This window comes from Cupressus sempervirens, chromosome 1 (assembly GCF_028749045.1).
Source record: "Cupressus sempervirens isolate cs-2001-9-10 chromosome 1, ASM2874904v1, whole genome shotgun sequence".
Lineage (NCBI taxonomy): Eukaryota > Viridiplantae > Streptophyta > Pinopsida > Cupressales > Cupressaceae > Cupressus > Cupressus sempervirens.
In genome coordinates this window covers 9,647,492-9,667,897 of record NC_143118.1, presented here as the reverse complement: position 1 = coordinate 9,667,897, position 20,406 = coordinate 9,647,492, and the positions used below count along the sequence as shown (strand labels likewise).

Below are 20,406 nucleotides of genomic sequence, written 5' to 3'. Positions count from 1 at the left end.
ATTCAAGGCATCAGGAGGTTAGCTGTTGGTAAAGCGCAAGATATAGATGGGCTACAAGCGGAATACTTAAAATGGGGTGCTGAAATCCTCACACCACACATCACTAAGATTTTCAACAGTGTCAATAGAGAGGGTTTCCCTGTAAAATGGACTACAAGTGTGGTGATCCCACTCCACAAAAGTGGAGATATAAACAATCCTTCTAATTACCGAACTATCATGATCAATCCACTATTTGGCAAGTTATTTGGTAGTTTGATAGAATAAAAAATCAGCAACTGGGCTGAAACAGAAGGCAAACGTGCAAAAGGGCAAGCAGGCTTTAGACCAAAACACTCTACTATAGATCACGAAATCACTCTCAGGCATTTGATAGAGAAAGTTTGGGACACTCCGGGGAACGAGGCTTTTTGTTGTTTCGTGGACTTTAAAAAAGCTTTCGACACAGTGCCACGTAATAAACTATGGGATAGAATGGTAGAGCTGGATGTCCCTAAAGAACTTAGGTCAGCGGTTTACAGATTATATGAGCAGGTCAAAGCTAACATCAGAATGACAGAAGGGATATCAGAAGATTTTGACAGCAACATCGGGGTTAAGCAAGGGTGTTTGCTTTCTCCAACACTATTCGGGCTTTATATTGACAAGTTAGAAGAGTGGATAAACAAGACCAATGGTGAGGGGGTGCAGCTGGCCCACTTCGTGATAAGATTGCTCTTATATGTAGATGATCTCATAATTCTTGCTAGAACAGCTAAAGGTTTGAAAGAGCACTTGAAAGCACTAGAATTTTTTTGCCATGATGTAGGAATGCAAGTTAACACTAGCAAAATCAAAATTATGATCTTCTCACTAAAGAAGAATAGGGGCATACAAGACAAGTTTCTGTTTGAAAATAGCCCCCTTGAGATTGTGGAAGAGTACAAATACTTGGGCATCGATTTTCATAACAAACTCAACTGGGATACTTGTAGATCGAAAAGGATCCAAGGGGGCTGGAAGGCGTTATACTCTTTACAAAATAAGTGTAGGAACACAGAATTATGGGATTGGACGACCATGAAAACTCTGTTTGGTTTGCTGGTCACTCCGGTTATTCTATACGGATGTGAAGTGTGGGGCGGTAGTATGTCCAAACAGAAATGACGGCAAGTAGAAAGAATTCAAAAACACTTTATCACATGCAATCTTAAAGTCAAGACCACAGTTCCGTATGAAATCCTTTTGGCGGAGGTGGGTTCCTTTCCATTAGAAGCCGTCGCATTGATCCGAATGCTAAGCTATTTAAAGAAAACCCAAGGTCTAGAAACACATCGTTGGCCCAAGTTGGTAATAGAGGAAAAACTTGTGAGGCGGAAAAGCACATGGATGAAACAAAATGACAAATGGATGCAAAAATAGGATATCAACATCCAAGCTTGCCCGGATAACATTAAAGAAATAAAAAAGTTTGTCAATGAAAAATTTCGCAATATTCTGTGGACAAGACACATAGGGAGGAAAAAATCTTATTACATTAAAGAATTTAATCCCACTTCTAGTCATGATGAAAAGGCCTATATAAGGGCACCTATTAACTGGAAAGCAAAAATGTTGATGGCACAAATTAGAACTAGTTCACATCAGCTGCGATGTGAAATTGGTAGTGGCAAGTTCCAAAGGAAGAGTGGGCAGACAGAACATGTTTATTCTGCGATATGGGAACAGTGGAGACAGAGCAACACTTTGTCATGGAATGCTTGGCTTACAACGACATCAGATCTGATTATACAAAAATTCTGCAGAACAAGGACTTCAACTATTTATTTGAGGAAGATCAAGTGAAGAGAACAGCGGAGTTGATTATCAAAATTCAGAGAAGAAGAGACAAGTTAACCAAAACTTTGCAACTGACTAGTTTGGCTCCTAACTCGGGAGGGCGATTGCATGGGTCCCATAGACTACTTTAGTCTCGTGGACGTCATTAAAATCTATCATATCATATCATATCATTCCCATTCTTACGCTTGTAACCAAATGTGTACATATATATATATATCATACGAGTATAAACACTACACTTTTTTTTTGGTACAAGCTCTAATTTATATCTCCGTACATTCTAGGGACTGATTTAAAAATTAAAAAAAAAACAAAAAAACAACATGAGAAAGGTTAAGTCCACCTATCACACTTGGGTGGATTATATTGTAAGAAAGACAAAGTACCGGACGCGAACAGATTATTTTTAACACTAAATTCCGCAGGCGGCATCCACGTATAGTAATACTAGCACGCATTGTGGTTTCAGGAAAAGAGAGGAAAAAACCCTACGGAGGGATTTCTGAGTCGCAGCCATGGCGTCCGGGGCAGCTCTGCTCTCCTTCATAATATTTGCGTTAGCTTCGACGGCGAATTGTTTTTATCTTCCAGGTGTCGCTCCACAGGACTTTGCAAAGGTATGTCAAGATTCCTTTTACCTGTGGAAAATTCATAATGAAGAAATGTATTCACCTCTTCTGATTTCCTGTTTGGGCGATCTTGGGCGCATTATTGATGTGGGCGGGTAATTTGCGAAGATTAAGAAAAAATGGAAAAAGATGCCGGGATAAATGTAGTGGGTTTGATGAATTTCAGATCTATAATTTTTGAGGCGTGTGATCTCTAATTCTCATTCCCCATCCTTTACAAAAGCACTCTTGAATGAACGACTTGACTAGCTTTTATTGCGAACCCCATGTAAATTGGGACGAGGTCTTCTTTTGACGGTTAATGTGTATTCAACCATGAATTATGTATAAGATTACAAGATCTGGTGTCAATGAGTCAGAGATCGGAGCTTAGGGTTTCATCAAAGACAGATCTAGTGTAGAAATATATGTCGTTGATGGTAATTTTATTCAAATTTCACAGTGCTAAGCTGCTTAGCCTAAGCAAGAATTATGCAATCACTTTCTTCTTTAGCGTAATGTTTAACTATTGCCTGGCCTGAAACTCATTGGCACACATTGCCGCCTTGAGGATTATCCCGTTCGCTAGCTTATTTCTTAAAATATTTCAAAAACAAATTTTATCTGCATTTTAGGTTACATCGGTTAATTTAGAAAAGGAACTAAATTATTAGATTCTTGACAGTGTGAGCAACTTGATTCAGATTTGGGTTTTAGTCTTTAGATCTTCCCTATTTTGCTTTCCGCTTCTCGGCCATAAGAGGCTTATTTAGTGGTCACATGGAGATGCCTGCTGGTGCTTCTTAAACTTCATTAGTTAGTGCTTCATAGTCGATTTAGATTGCAGCTAACTAGTCCCATGCGATATGCAATAGCCCACAGCCTTACAGGCCTTTAGGAGTTTCGTTTGAAAATCTAAATCAAACTTTTATTTTGGCAAAATACCTGCAATTTAGACTAAACGTGGGCTGTCTCTCAATTAGTTAGGCGTTTCATGTTTTCAGCCTGCTTGACAATATCCGCCAGAAGTCTCTCCTTAAAATCAGTTTTCCGAGGAAGGTTCTGAATTGTCTAGGTTATGCCATAATCATACAAATGACATACAGTATTGAAATTAGTATGTTAGCTCTGCCCCTGCGATTTTAACCATTATCAGTTGTAGAAAACCATGGTTACGGGGAGACCCGTCTCTCTCCTAAAAGTCGCGTCTCGGTATGCGTCTCAGAGATTTTTCGCTTCTCCGGAGACCTCAAAAAAGGTTAGAGACTTCAGGATGGAGTCTCTTGAAGCCTCCTAGTCTCCTATTCCAAAAAAGTGAAGTCTCCCCGAAGTCTCCTGATAAAATATAAATGTGAAATCAAATATTAAGTGATTTTATGTATTATAGCCCTCATTTTGATGTTTTTAATTCAAAAATTAAGTCCAACGAGATACAATATTGTGATTATGTGAGTTTTGAAATATTTGGCTCTATATTAATGTGACATTACTATTATTATTTACATTAGTCTTTTAATTTTACAGTATTACTATTGTACTCTTTAAACTATTAAAAAAGCAATTGCCATCTCCAAGTACCCCTATCTCCTATTTTTGAAAAATTGTTGTACCTGTACCAGTACCAGAGACCTTTAAGTCTCCCTGTCTCCTGGTGACCTTGTAGAAAACTGGTTTCCATTTACTTCGATTCAAGTAAGATTCTGATTCAAGACCTGGCATATCATATCTCAATGGTTGTCGTCTAGGTTTTAACAATTTTGTTAAGTTCATCTGAATTTTTTTTTATGACCTTTATTAAGGTTCCATAACATTATACAGCTGATCCTGGGTCTGTATCTGGTGTTTAGAGTGATGAGCTGCAGGTAAAAGTGAACAAGCTAGCCTCAACTAAGACACAACTTCCTTATGATTACTATTATTTGGATTATTGCAAGCCAAAGGAGATCGTCAACAGTGCTGAAAATTTGGGGGAAGTTCTTCGTGGGGATCGCATTGAGAACTCTCCTTATGTGGTTGGTATTTTTACTAAATTTGAGACTTCATCTAGTTAGTTTTCTTTTTGGTACTGGTGTTGACATTCTGTATTCAAGCGTCTAACATGGTAAGTAAAACTATCTCAGTTTGGGATGAGAGAAAACAAGCTGTGCAATTATGTCTGCAAAATAAAGTTGGATTCCAAGTCTGCGAAGAATTTCAAGGAGAAAATAGATGATGAGTATCGTGTACAAATGTAGGTTGATGAATTTTCATTGCCTGTATTTTTCTTTCAAATTATATCATTCAATTAGATCCTTTTTTCAGCATTGAATAACTAAAAAAGACATGCACTTACCTCTTTGGTACAGGATTCTCGATAATCTTCCTGTGGTAGTACCCAGGCAAAGGATGGATGGAACCCCAGCATATTCCTATGAACATGGCTTCCGTGTTGGGTTCAAAGCAAGCTATGCAGGGGTTAGTACTTCATATGCGTGCTTGTTATGATATGTATTTGCTGTGATACTAATGTGCTTGTTATGATTGAAGTGCATTTTGTGAGAACTAATTCTTATTTACTTAATTGTTGGCATGTTCAGAGTACAGAAGAGAAGTATTTTATCCACAACCATTTGAACTTTGAAGTGAAGTACCACAAGGATGCAGAGACTGATACTGCACGTATTGTTGGTTTTGAAGTCACACCTTTCAGGTATTTATACAGTTTTTTCTACTTCAATAATCTGTTACTTTCTGTCTCTGTTACCATGTATGGGGGTCAGAGGCTAGGTGTGGTTGAGGGTCCAGTGTGGGTCTGGTTCTGGTCTGGGTTTGCCTAGGATCTTGTGCTGTGCATTGCACACCTGTGCATCCCCACCTTCACCTGCCTTACCCTATAATATGCTTTTTTTGAATGCGATATGAATACAGTTGAATGGGAAAATGTATAGCATGTCAAATGCCATTTTAAACTTATATTTAATATCAAAACAGTGTCAAGGATCTCTCTCTCTCTCTCTCTCTCTTTCTCTCTCTCTCGCGCGCGCGCGCACGCACACACACATACTACTGTCGCCTTAGTCATATGAAAAATTAAAAGAACACATTTTTGTATTGATTGTGTAAAATATCTATGGCACCTCGAGTTTGTAATTCCTTAAGACTGGAAAGTTGAAACATGTTTAGTGTATTGTCACACTTTTAGTTATCATCATGAGTTCCTACTTGCTTGTGGTTTTATTTGCTCAAGAATGTTATTTGTGCTCTTCTTTCAGAAATCACTTATTTAAGTCACTGCATGCATGGTATTTTACTCATACATTTTGTTAAATTGCAGTGTAAAGCATGAATATGAGCAGCCTTGGGAACCTGAGAATCCACATTTGATAACCTGCAATGCAAACACTAAGCGTTATGTTTTAAGTTCTGATGCTCCCCAGGAGGTAGAGGAAGGTAAAGAGGTCATCTTCAGTTATGATGTCACTTTCAAGGTATTGCATTAATTATATTCTGAGATTTGGTCCATAGGAATTATTTCTATAAATGTTATGCACTCTGCACATGTGGCTAATATGAGGGATTCTGCAGGATAGCCCTGTGAAATGGGCATCTCGATGGGATACATATCTGCTAATGTCAGATGATCAGATCCATTGGTTCTCCATAATTAATTCATTGATGATTGTGCTGTTCCTTTCTGGCATGGTGGCAATGATCATGATGAGAACTTTGTATAGGGATATTTCAAAATACAACCAACTGGAGACACAGGATGAAGCCCAAGAAGAAACAGGATGGAAATTGGTCCATGGAGATGTGTTCAGGCCTCCTAGTCACTCCAGCCTGCTTTGTGTGTATGTTGGAACTGGTGTTCAGTTTTTTGGGATGACACTTGTTACAATGATATTTGCAATGCTTGGTTTCCTTTCTCCCTCCAATCGTGGTGGGTTGATGACTGCTATGGTTCTGTTATGGGTTTTTATGGGTTTATTTGCTGGCTACTCTTCAGCTCGTTTGTATAAGATGTTCAAAGGCACAGAATGGAAAAAAAATACCCTGAAGTCTGCTTTTATGTTTCCGGGTACTATGTTTTGCATTTTCTTCATACTGAATGCATTGATATGGGGCGAGAAATCATCTGGTGCGGTGCCCTTCGGAACAATGTTTGCACTGGTCTTTTTATGGTTTGGAATTTCTGTACCCTTGGTTTTTGTTGGCAGTTACTTTGGGTTCAAGAAACCTGCAATTGAGGATCCAGTGAAGACAAACAAGATCCCTAGGCAAATTCCAGAACAGGCTTGGTACATGCAGCCAATTTTCTCCATATTAATTGGTGGCATCTTACCTTTTGGAGCTGTTTTCATTGAGCTGTTTTTCATTTTGACTTCCATATGGCTGAATCAGTTCTACTATATCTTTGGGTTCTTGTTCATCGTCTTTATCATCCTTTTGGTCACTTGTGCCGAGATCACTATTGTTCTCTGCTACTTCCAGTTGTGCAGTGAAGATTATCATTGGTGGTGGAGAGCATATCTAACTTCAGGCTCATCAGCACTCTATTTGTTTCTCTATGCAATATTCTACTTCTTCACAAAACTGGAGATCACCAAGCTTGTTTCTGGTATTCTCTACTTTGGCTACATGACAATCATTTCATATGCCTTTTTTGTATTGACCGGTACAATTGGCTTCTATGCTTGCTTCTGGTTTGTGCGTAAGATATACTCATCAGTGAAGATTGATTGAGCTGCTCAACACAACTACTTGTGTTTGCCATGCATTCAATTTAATGGCAAAGGACAGAACAAGGTTTTGATGTGCACATGGTTTCCATTATTTGCAAACATCAGGTGCAAAGAAGGCCAGGCTTCTAGAGAGATTTTGGTGAATGCTACTTCATGATGCCTTTTATATGCTGAATGTCATAGCACTTTGATGGGAGGCTAACAATTTGTTGAAGCCATCAGGGAAATTTCTATTTACTTTGGCATTGTACTGAAAAAATTGTTAGTTTAAAAGCATTTTCAAAACATGCATTTTGAACAATTTTAACCTTGAGCCGTTTAACCAGGTTTTTTATTTTTTTGGATGAGATGTGCATTGCCCTTTACATATTAGTCCGATGTAATTTATGTTCCGTACAAAACCATTTATGTTTCGAAGAAACCATTTATTTTTAGACCGAGAATCTAGCAAATGATTTTGCTGTCTGAGCTATTCTGTGAAAATGCTATGCCTTTGTTTTAAAGCTTCATCATCGTGTGAACAGCAACTGTAGAAATTGTATTTTTCTTTTTATTTCACACTAGAATAAATGCCCACGCTATGTTTTCTGGGAGTTGAACAAACGACTTTGCATAACAAAATATGACATATATTTATTGTTCCACTAATATTCGCGCATTTGACTCTGCATAATAAAATTTTATATTTGGTATGATTCTTAGAAGGAGAGAATTTTCTCACTGGTGCGATCCTCTCAATGAAAATATCATGGCAACCTGAAGTTTGGGATGTTCAGTTTGCTGTACACTAGTCCAGTCTTAAAATAATTTACCGTTGGATGGCCAAACCAAGAATGGCTGAATTTTGTCCCCATGGGTTTAGGTGAGTTGGTCCGAGGTAGTCTCAGGGAGTTCTTTACCCCGGCATGAACGAAGTGAAATTTGAAAATCATTTGAATATCAAAGTTTTTTTCCTTATTTAAAAAAAATTCTTTTTACTAAGGAGAGAAGTTGAAAAGCTCCCATTTTAATACATCTTCATCAATAACAGAGATGCCTCCCTAACTAGACGAGTCTTTTGCGAGTCCACGTGTACTGATTTTTATCCTCACTTCTTTTTCCCATTACCACTCAGCCCAAGAATTATGAATCTAGGGAGATTTAAAATATGGGATCGTGATCTCAATGTAATTACATTAATTAGTAATTAATTCTACGTTATACTGTACGATACTAGACAAACTGTTTTTTGGATATCCAGATGACTAATACTATAGCTAATTGTGTTTGTGTTGGGTTTCCATGTTTCCTCACACTAGTATTCGGGTACGCTTTCTGTGCGGCACATATAAGGTGTTAGCACCACTCTTTCAGATAGGATCTGAAATTGTGATGTATCTTTGGAGAACCAGTTTTCGACCATTAGGCCAACCAAGGCGCAATATAATCCAAATCTTTTATAGAGGTAGTCGTGGAATCTCTTTATAATAAGCAGATGTTTTGCGTCTTGAATTTTACCTCCTTGATTCTCATTATCGAAAAACGAAGTTGTATAAAGTTATCACTAGTTTGGTTGAATTAAGACTCAATACTCGTCTTCCCGTGGCGATCTCCAAGGATCAAGGCAGTTTTGTGGTTGGTCTCCGGATCAGAAAGTCGAGAGCATAAATCCGCCATTTTCTTCTTTATTATCCCTTAGACCATTAATCGGCATATTGCTAACTTTTTGCAGTTTTAGGCTGGGTCTCTTCTCTTTGTTTATTTGGGCATTCCTCTTACCGACAAAACATCTCAGGTCCTTTTGCTTGACAAACTGCAGCGGAAGGTTAATAATTGGGCTCACCATTGGTTATCAATTGACTTTTTTAAGTTGGTTATTCCAGCTCTTCTTTATATGTATTTTGTTCAGGTTTTTCCCATATATATATATTTTTTGGGAATTTGATGCTGTCTCTCATCAATTTCTTGGGACTGGGATATTTATCCACTGCTAAATGGAACCTGGTTAAGTGGGAAACTTTGTGCAGACCCAAGAATGAGGGCGAGTTGTGTTTTACTATTTTAAATGAGTAAATGCTAAACTCTCGTTGTTTACTTATACATGTCTGTGTTGGCGTACTAACCTATTTTAAATGGGTAATCTCGTTGCTATACTAGTCAAAATAAGCTTGGGAAACGCAATGCCTTCAAGTTCATGTCAATAATTGGAAACGAAGAAAAATGGAGATTTATAGGTAGAAAGAAGAAAAATTGGAGATTTATAGGTAGAAAGGAAGGATATGAAGAGCGCTAAAAAAGAAAATGACATTATTATTTGGACAATTAAAGGTAGAATGATAGAGTTTAAGGGAATTTAAAAAACATTAATGATTATATTATTTTAAAATAAATATAAATAACAATAAAAATTATATTATATGAATGAACTAGTCATTTTTACTAATTCAGTTGAAATATTTGATTTAAAAAAATAAATTGTTGATTACTTAATTCAAATTATCAAAATATCTAATTAGTGAGGGGTAGTATTAGTTTAACAATTTGTAAAATGGTATAAAAAAAATTAGAATGAGATTGTAAAATAGTAGCTAGTAAAATATAGTGTAAACTTAAAGAAATAATATTTTACAAACGACAAAAATAAACATCAATGTACAATTAATCAATATATTTAAAATAAGAAATATAAAACATTTAACTCTTATGTTTAGAAAAATAGATAGTAATAATTAATATTGATTAAACATTCATTTGTGAGGTGGAAGATAAAAATGATTTAAAAAAAAAAAGTTAATCTACTTGTTATAAATGTGGAAAAGATAAGATGAAGTTGTAATTAATGTATTCATTAATGCATGTTAGACTTGTTAGAAAAATATTTATATTTTCTTACAAATGACAAAAATAAACATCATTGTAAAATTTAAAAAGTTAATTCACTCGTGACAAATGTGGAAAAGATAAAGTTGTAATTAATGCATTCATTAATGCATGATAGGCTTGTTAGAAAATATTTGTATTTTGTTTGGAGAAAATTGAATTTTCTCCCTACCAAAAAATAGTATGGTTCAATAGAATGAATGAAAAATGTGATTTAAAAAATAATGGAAAATTAAAAAAAGATATAAACATTTGAAGTTTCTTTTAATCTTTTAAATCTTATGAAGTGATTGGTCAATTAAATTGAAAAATTGAATTGAATGATTCCAATACTTTTGCAAGAACTAATAAAATCAACAAAAAAATATAAGTTTTTAGAAACTTATGTTTAACTATGCATTTAGGTCCTTACAAGTTATCTTAGAAGATTATTCCTTTAGATCTATGTTAAAGGATGAAACATAACATATGAAGAATATCTAGTTAAATGGAATGATAAATTACCCCGAGTGCTTAATGTAGGAGCATTTTAGGTGAAAGGGCAATTTGATTTAATTTGTGGAATGAGAGTTTAGTGTTTAGCCATTCTTGGATAGCCTTCTCCTTCTCTGACTTTGTCTTTAAAACTTGTTGGAACTACAAATCACAGACATACAAACTCCACAAAACTTCACTACTTGAAATTAATCAACAATATCTTTTGCCTTGACTTCTCAAACACCCTATGAGTGAGCATTATATGCCCCCCAATGTCTTAGTAAAGATGAAAATATCATCTAGAGAAACAATGACAAACTCACTCAGAAATATTTTCGCACTTCATTCATGAGTCACATGAAAGTGCTTAGTGCATTGGTTAGCCTAAAAGGCATGATTAATTCTTCATATAACACTTCTTTGTCTGGAAGGTAGTTTTCCATTCATCTTATTCTCTAATTTGAAGCAACTGATATCCACTCTTTAGATCTATGTTTGTGAAATACACAGCTCCGCTTAAACAATCCATAACATCATCCATCACTGCAAAGAGAAATATGTACTTGATTGTGATCTTATTGATATCCCTAGAATTTGTGCACATTCTTCATTCTCCATTCTTCTTTGATACTAATACTACTAGTACAACACAAACTCAAACTCAAACTCCCTCGAATCACTCCCTTCTACAATAAATCATGTACTTATGTGTTCATCTTTTCACTTTATGCTAGTGTCATTCTATGTGCTGCCTTATTTGACAACTTGGCTCCTAAAATCAAGTCCATCTAATGACTGATCTTCCTTATTGGTGGTAATCCATTAGGAACATTATTGGATATAATATCCTGAAACTCATCCAACAAATCTGCAACTTTTGCAAGTACATCTTCTACTTCCTCTTTACCAGCTTTTGAAACTAAAGTGAAACACGTATGCTGTAACATACAAGATTCTAAACATCTACAAGAACTAAATTTTAATATTCTGATTATTTGGTGAAAATACATCTAAACTAATACTGAAGTTAATCTATTCAAATTCAAAAGCTGCAAATTATCGTATTAAAAGATTTAGTTTTTGATACATCTATTTACAGAGAAAGAATATTTCGGTTATACATATATTGCATAAAGAAAATAAAGAAAAATAAAACAAGATACGTACTATTTAACTTGGGAGACTTATCCAATTAATTGGCCAAGCTTTGACTTTGGTGAGAGAAGAAGCATTAACGTAGGCTTAACCTCCCATCCGCGAATCTTTTTACTTATCCCCACAAGTTCTAAATAAATAGAACGACCCTCCCTACCCTGAGGTCAGGCTCGGGCTGTTCATCGATCCAGTCATCGGAGTACTCAGGTGGGTTGAGGTCCCAACAACTATTCAATATAAGTAGCTGAAGTATCAGGACATCAACGCGATCATTTTGTTGTGGCATGTTTGCCCTTTTTATCACCCTGGCCAGGGATTTTAGAGGTGGGTTATAACCCGATCTCCACCGCTCAGCTTGACAATTAATTATTAAAGTGGATTTACATGAGCTTTTCATATCATTTTGTATAATATCAATTACTAATGTCTCTTTCGTTTTTCTTTTTCTTTTTGTCAGATTCATCTACACCTCACACCAACAACAGATCTTTTGATTGGTGCTTCCTCGGTGCCTGAATCTGTTACATCTTATACTTTTCATACGATTTTAACTCTGCATGCTCAGAATTGTCTTAAGTATTCAAGTTGATTATTATTAATGATTTTGAACGATTGGGACAGAATATTTCATGACACAGATCAACAGATTTATGACATGGACGTCAATGGTAAAGAAAAAACAGAATAAGATGAAACAAAAGTCTTACTACTTCCTAATTGACACCATCATAAGTATCGACCACTTTTATTATTATATCCAGGTACAAGTTCTCTGTTGTTTTTTTAATACGATGTGCACAAGACAACAACAGGACCCTACTCAATGCACCCAACTCCTACATTTAATATCAATTCGATCCAGAAATGACTGAGAAAAACATGAAAGAATGAGTTATGAAGATAAACATATCCTTACTTGACTACGGATTGGATGTGCTCTGTTTTTGAAGATTTCTCAATCAACCCGCAAGTATCACTGCTCAGAAATATGCTAGCAAGATCTCGCTTCTGCTCAGCAATTGCGCTAGGAAGAAATGAAGGTTGCAGGTGTTACATTTTCCAGAAAAGACTAAGGTTCTTGATCATATTAAATGCATAAACCGTTGAGGAAATCTTGGCTGGATAGAACAGGATTCAAGCAGAATAAAGAACAACTCGGTTTGCAGAAAGAAGAGGCTCTGAGACTATGGCGGAAACGATTACAGACGGAAATTGTTGTTTTCCAAAAATGACAAAGACCATGTATAAATTGATGTTACATGGCTTTACAACTTCTGCTGTTACAAATTACAAGATGATTTGAATTTCCATCGATAAGAATATGAATCGTTGGAACGAAAGGTGGAAGAAAGAAAAAGGTTTTATTAATATAATTTAATGTTATATTATTATTTTGGTTAAATTATAATTAAGTAAATACAAGGGAACATAATTGAATTAAAGATCTAATGTAATAGTGCCACTTTGTAAATATTTAATTATGATTTTAATCAAAATAATGATATATTATTAAATGATATTACTATTAAATAAAGGTAAGAAATTTCTTATTTAGTTTATTTAAAAAAAAAAAATCTTCTATTATTTTTAGCTCATGTAACTTCCTACTTTGATATTTGTTGTCAAGCTTTAACAATCCTGCCATGGCGACTTTTGATCAAACCTGATATTCCTAACAACTAGGTCATATGATCATTCCATTTTCGTATGACCTCATTTCGTAATGCTTCCCCTCCTTCTCGAGTCTTTATCCTGCAACCTTCATAAAAACAATCATTCTCGCCAAAACATCAATTTCATAATATATAATTTGTTAAATAATATTGTTAGAAATTTCATCATGAATTATAATTGACTGAACAACGGCTAAAATATTTTCATGATCATAACGGCTAGAAACTATATTCACTTCATATGAACACAACGGCTATAAACTATATTCACTTCACATGAACACAACGGCTAAAAACTATATTCACTTCACATGAACACAATGGCTATAAGCTATATTCACTTCACATGAACACAACGACTATAAACTATATATTCATTTAGTTCTTTAAATCGATACAATGCCTTAAGATAAATGCTAATTTCACATGAACATGAATAAATAAAACAACGGTTATAACTACCATGATGGAACAACGACTAACTTCACTTGAATTTGAAAATTTATTCTGGTTCAATGGCTAATTTTTATCTAAAAGAAATTAGGGCAAAAATTGGGATGTAACATACCCACCCCCTTAGTTTTTTCATCGTCCACGATGAAATAGCATCAAAGAGAACTAATAAATAAATTTAAAAGAAAATAAAAAAAATAAAGAGGAACATTCAGTTCCCAGTTTCTGAAAATAGAGAAGGGTATTTTTGAAAGATATCATAATAGTCTTCCCACGTAGCATTATCCTCTGAATACTGGTCCCACTGAACCTTGCATTGAGTTGCTTCTCGGTTTCGTAAGCGCAACTTACGCACCTCAAGCATTCTGGTTGGTTTTACCTCTACCACCCCTAGCTCTCGTACTTGCAACAGCTTCCAATCAATCATATGTTCATGATGACTAACAAACTTTTTAAGGTAGGACACATGGAAGACGTTATGCATCCTGGCAAGGGCTGGAGGTAAAGCAATCTTGTAGGCTACTGGGTTAACTACCTCCAAAACTTCAAAGAGTCCCACATATCTAGGGGCCAATTTAGCATTTTTGCTGAATTTAATATTACTTTTTTGGGGCTTAATCCTTAATAACACCTTGTCCCCTACAGTAAATTCTCTAGGTGTTCTTTTCGCATCAGCATAACTTTTTTGCCTGTCATTAGCTTCCTTCAATCTCTGGTGGATCTGAAGTACTTGTTCTTCCATTTCTAAAAGCATTTTCGGACCAACTATAACTCTGTCTTCTAATCGATTCCAGCTTACTGGGGTTCTGCACTTACGTCCATACAAGGCTTCAAAGGGAGCCATTTTAATCGAAGACTGATAGGAGTTATTATATGCAAATTCAACTAGAGGCAGGTACGTTTCCCATTGATACTGTTGATCCATGCAATGAACCCTTAGAAGATCCTCTAATACTTGATTAACTCGCTCTGTTTGACCATCTGTTTCAGGATGATATGCTGAACTTATATTTAATTTAGTGCCCAAGGCTGAGAATAATGTCTGCCAGAATCTGGAAGTTATTCTTGTATCACGATCTGAAATAATTTTCTCAGGTATCCCATGTAATCTGAAAATTTCTTTTATGAATTTATGGGCTATCTTAGATGCTCCATTAGTTAGATTCCCTGGAATAAAATGTGCTACCTTAGTCAATTTGTCCACCACGACCAAAATAGTATTATGTCGATTTCGAGTCATAGGCAACCCTTGAACAAAATTCATAGATATTACTTGCCATTTCCATTCAGGTACTTCATTTGGATGTAACAGTCCTGCTGGGTATCTATGTTCTGCTTTCACCTTTTGACATTCTAAACAACTTGCTACAAACTCAACTATCTCTTTTTTCATTCCCTTCCAAAAGTATGAAGGTTTTATATCTGATAACATTTTCGTGACTCCTGGGTGTCTTGAATATGGAGCTGAATGATATTCCCCTAAAATTAATCTACGTAACTCAGATTGATTGGGCACATAAATCCTGTGACGATATGTCAACAATCCATCCTCTTCTAAATTAAAATCTGAATATTTGGGGTCCTGTGGATCTCTAATAAGTGTCAAACTAATTTCTGCATAAAAATCATCATTTTGCAAATACTGTAAAATCTGATCTCTTAATTGAAAATTTACCTTGGTCATTGCTGAAATATGTCTCCTTCGACTTAAGGCATCGGCAACCTTGTTTTCCTTTCCCTTAATGTAGTTTATGTCAAATTCATAATCTGCTAAGAACTCTAACCATCTCCTTTGTCTAGCATTCAAATTTTGTTGAGTAAAAATATATTTTAAGCTTTGATGATCAGATCGAAGTTCAAAGGGTTTTCCAATTAGATAATGTCTCCACATTTGTAAAGCGTGGACTATGGCTGCTAATTCCAAATTGTGTGGTGCATAGTTTTGTTCATAATTCTTCAATTTTCTAGACTCATAGGCAATGACTTGTCCCTCTTGCATTAACACACCCCCTAATCCTTCACCTGAAGCATCAGTGATTACCACGAATAGTTTCTGTGGATTTGGTACTCTTAAAATTGGTGCAGTAGTTAGTTTTTCCTTCAAGAACTCAAAAGCTGATTGACATCTTTTTGTCCAAATAAATTTCTTTCCCTTTCTTTGAAGTGTTGTGATTGGATAAGCTATTCTTGAAAAGTCTTTGACAAATTTCCTGTAAAATCTAGCTAACCCCATAAAACTCCTGACTTCGGACATGTTTTTGGGTATTGGCCATTCTTTGATTGCCTTAATCTTAAATGGATCTACTGCTATGCCTTGTGCTGAAATTATATGCCCTAGATACTGAATTTCCTTCTGGTAAAAAGCACATTTTGATAATTTCCCATACAATTTATGTTCTCTAAGTCTTTGTAGTACTATCTCTAAATGCTTCTGATGTGCTTCTTCATCTCTAGAATAAATAAGAATATCATCTATGAATACCAGCACAAATTTGTCTAAATAATCATGAAATATACTGTTCATTAAATTCATGAAAGATGTAGGGGCATTAGTTAATCCAAACGGTAAAACTGTAAACTCATAATGTCCATATCTGGTCCTGAAGGCAGTTTTATGTATGTCTGCTTCCTTAATTCGCAGCTGATGATATCCTGATCTCAAATCGATTTTCGAAAACACAGTCGCACCCTTCATTTGGTCAAATAAATCATTATCCTGGGTAATGGATATCGATTTTTGATGGTGACCTTATTAAGCATCCGATAATCTATACATAGCCTCATGGTTCCATCTTTTTTTCTTACGAATAATACAGGAGCTCCCCATGGTGAGATACTGGGTCGAATCATTTTCTTATCCAACATATCCTGCAATTGAATCTGTAATTCCATAAGTTCTGTGGTGGTCATCCTATACGGGGCTCTGGATATAGGTTCTGCTTCGGGTACTAAATCTATGGAGAAGTCAAATATCCGGGAAGGAGGTAATCCAGGAAGTTCCTCAGGAAATACATCTTGATAGTTCTTTAGATAGGAATATTTTTCTTCAAATGATTCCTTTTGTTTAATTTCCCCTTCTTCATAAATATAGTCGTCTCCGAAAGTAGTTTCTCTTAAATCTTCAATTTTTACTGCGAATATCTCACAACCTTTTCTTCCATACCTTTTAAGCTGCATTGCTGAAATCTGCTGGGCTCTTATTTTATGTTTGACTCCTGAAATATTTGTAGGCCTACCTCAATCATCCACACAACTTACTGTTTTGGCAAAACAATCTACCTTAGCTTTGTGCTCGCTAAGCCAATTTATTCCTATAATAATATCATAAGATCCCAAGGGTGCTACATATAAATTTAGTTCTGTAGAGAAGTTTGGAAAGTCAACCTGGGCTTCGAACAAGCATTGCTCTACCTTAGCCCTTGTCTGGTTTGCATATTCGACTGTCCACGATTTTGACATAAAGCCAGATCTTTTTGGAAATTTACTTAGTAATTTAGGTGAAATAAAACATTCTGTTGCTCTAGTATCAATAAGAATAGTTACGGGGTTACCATAAATCTTACCCGGTGTTTCAATGGGGCCTATTTGTTGCTCTGCTTGTTGATTATCCAGGGCTGCATGAATTCTTTGTTGAAAAACCTGTTGTTGCTGTGGCAAGGATGGATGTTGTTGCTGATGGAGGTTAGGGCATTGTCTTTTAAAATGATTTCCTTTACAAATGAAACAACCACCTGGTGGTCCTCTTTTTTCATTGCTCCTATCATTTTTGTTTATATGAACGTTTTTCGGATTATCTCTGGTTCTACTGCTTCTATTATCAAGTTTGTTTTTCTTAAAGTCCTTAAATTGTTTCCTTGGTGGTCCATATTCAACACTTTCTGAATTCCAATTGGTTTTTCTCTTGCTATCCCTAATAGAATCATCCTTCTTGACTTTATGCTCTTGACGCACAGCTTTTTCCAATGCCTCTTCCATGGTTCGTGGTGCTAAAACATCTACAACTCCCCCTATTCTATTATTCAATCCCATGATAAACTTTCTTACTTTTAGATTGGTATCCTGTTGGTAAGGGGGTACGTACTTAAGTAGTCTGGTAAATTTCTCCCAATATTTATGAACTGTCATTTCCCCTTGTTTTAGATTCTGAAACTCCATGAGTTTCTGATCATAGAAGGTTTGAGGTAGCCACTGTGTTCTAAATATGTTGATGAACTTTTCCCAAGTTATGTCGGTAGATCTAATGTTCAATTCTACCTTAGTGTTTCCCCACCAAGTTGCTGCTTCCCCAGTGAATTGGTATATACCCCAAACAGCCTTAGAAGTCTTTGAAAAATTCTGAATCTCAAAGTATTGTTCCATTTTTGTCAGCCATGCCTCGGCTTCTTCCCCAGATTCCGTACCACAGAATTTTGGAGCCTTAATTTTCTTAATATCAGCTGATAAATCAGCTACAATTTCCTTTTTCTTTTGTTTATCAGTTTTCTTAGGGGAGGGAGTTCTATTGTGTTTTGAGACTTTAGTCTCAACTCTAGGTGTCTCTTGCATTTCCTCGTGTTGTTGTCCCATCTGGGCTGTCATTTCACTCATTCTTTTATCCATTGCTTCTAGTTTTAATTGTGTTTCTTGAAGAATTTGAAGTAATAATTCGTTAGAGGCTTGCTGATTCTCTCGGACTATTTATCGGTTTTCCACATCCTCATTATTATTCATGTTGTATTTTCAGGAGTTGTACCTGCTAATTTACACAAACTTTTTTTAGCTTTTGTTGCTCAAAAGTTTAATCCCCATTGTTTGCCAAGATATTTATTTATTTTATTTTATTGCAAATTACAAGTCATATCCATTGCTCGACAAAGCATAATTGCAAAAACAAAGCATAATTGCAAAACATATCTATTGCTCGACAAAGCATATTTGCAAAACATATCTATTGCTCGACAAAGCATATTTGTAAAACATAATCTATTGCTCGACAAAGCAAAATTTTCCTTTAACATTGTTCAACAAGGCAAAAAAAAACTCTTATTTAACATTGCTCGTTAAAGCAATCCTTTATTACAAAAATTCCTCTAATGAGGTCACCTATATTCATAGAATAGGTTTATTTTTGTTTTGCAACTTCTGGCTTAATTTGGTACATGTCTCGTATCATCCAAGATCTATGAAAATGAAGGAGGGGATTATTTTGCTGAGCATTCCAATTCTGAATCAATTTGTTTCTGTACACTGCTTTCTTGGCCGGGGTCCATCGAATCCTCTCCTTTATTCGTTGTATGGCTTGATACAATGTTTCATCATCTCGAGGCTTAGAGTAGCTAGAATAGTCATACTTAGTCATATTTTTTATAAGATAAGGAAATATAGGATGTCGGTTTTTCTTGCGGGGTGTTCTACATACTAGCATCCTGTATTTGTATTCATATTTATTAGATTTTATGGACGTGATGAGCCTCATGTTCAATGTTAAACCTAGCTCTCTAATACCATATGTAACATACAGGATTCTAAACATCTACAAAATGAACTAAATTTTAATATTCTAATTATCTGGTGAAAATACATCTAAACTAATACTGAAGTTAATCTATTCAAATTCAAAAGCTGCAAATTATCAAATTAAAAGATTCAATTTTTGATACATTTATTTACAGAGAAAGAATATTTCAGTTATACATATATTGCATAAAGAAAATAAGGAAAAATAAAACAAGATACGTACTATTTAACTTGGGAGACTTATCCAATTAATTGGCCAAGCTTTGACTTTGGTGAGAGAAGAAGCATTAACATAGGCTTAACCTCCCATCCGCGGACCTTTTTACTTATCCCCACAAGTTCTAAATAAATAGAATGGCCCTCCCTACCCTGAGGTCAGGCTCGGGATGTTCATCGATCCAGTCATCGGAGTACTCAGATGGGTTGAGGTCCCAACAACTATTCAATATAAGTAGCTGAAGTATCAGGACATCAACACGATCATTTTTTTGTGGCATGTTTGCCCTTTTTATCGCCCTGGCCAAGGATTTTAGAGGTGGGTTATAACCCGATCTCCACCACTCAGCTTGACAATTAATTATCAAAGTGGATTTACATGAGCTTTTCATATCATTTTGTATAATATCAATTACTGATGTCTCTTTCATTTTTCTTTTTCTTTTTGTCAGATTCATCTACACCTCACACCAACAACAGATCTTTTGATTGGTGCTTCCTCGGTGCCTGAATTTGTTACATCTTATACTTTTCATACGATTATAACTTTGCATGCTCAGAATTGTCTTAAGTATTCAAGTTGATTATTATTAATGATTCTGAACGATTGGGATAGAACATTTCATGACACAGATCAACAGATTTATGACATGGACGTCAATGGTAAAGAACAAACAGAATAAGATGAAACAAAAGTCTTACTACTTCCTAATTGACACCATCATAAGTATCAACCACTTTTATTATTATATCTAGGTACAAGTTCTCTGTTGTTTTTTTAATATGATGTGCACAAGACAACAACAGGACCCTACTCAATGCACCCAACTCTTACATTTAATATCAATTCGATCCAGAAATGACTGAGAAAAACATGAAAGAATGAGTTATGAAGATAAACATATCCTTACTTGACTACGGATTGGA

The 20,406-nt window shown here is 35.4% G+C and overlaps 2 protein-coding genes across 2 annotated transcripts; one reads left to right on the top strand and one right to left on the bottom strand.

Annotated features, from left to right (window-relative positions):
- The first annotated feature begins 2,291 nt into the window (after positions 1–2,291).
- Positions 2,292–7,494, top strand: LOC149575890 (transmembrane 9 superfamily member 7-like). The gene is made up of 7 exons (XM_089815891.1): positions 2,292–2,438; positions 4,277–4,441; positions 4,550–4,659; positions 4,775–4,883; positions 5,006–5,118; positions 5,743–5,896; positions 5,994–7,494. Exons 1-7 carry the CDS (start codon positions 2,337–2,339, stop codon positions 7,149–7,151), a joined length of 1,911 nt encoding a protein of 636 aa, XP_089672017.1. The 5' UTR covers positions 2,292–2,336; the 3' UTR covers positions 7,152–7,494.
- A 9,510-nt stretch (positions 7,495–17,004) lies between these two features.
- LOC149575889 (uncharacterized) lies at positions 17,005–18,366 on the bottom strand. Its single transcript, XM_089793486.1, has one exon. It carries the CDS (start codon positions 18,364–18,366, stop codon positions 17,005–17,007), a length of 1,362 nt encoding a protein of 453 aa, XP_089649612.1.
- Positions 18,367–20,406: the final 2,040 nt, after the last annotated feature.

Bases quoted from the DNA above. Each gene is read 5' to 3' on its own strand.
- LOC149575890 (XM_089815891.1), top strand. From the start codon at position 2,337: ATGGCGTCCGGGGCAGCTCTGCTCTCCTTCATAATATTTGCGTTAGCT. The intron at 2,439-4,276 runs GTATGTCAAGAT...TCTGGTGTTTAG, and splicing joins CTCCACAGGACTTTGCAAAG to AGTGATGAGCTGCAGGTAAA. The intron at 4,660-4,774 runs GTAGGTTGATGA...TCTTTGGTACAG, and splicing joins GATGAGTATCGTGTACAAAT to GATTCTCGATAATCTTCCTG.
- LOC149575889 (XM_089793486.1), bottom strand. From the start codon at position 18,366: ATGGATAAAAGAATGAGTGAAATGACAGCCCAGATGGGACAACAACAC.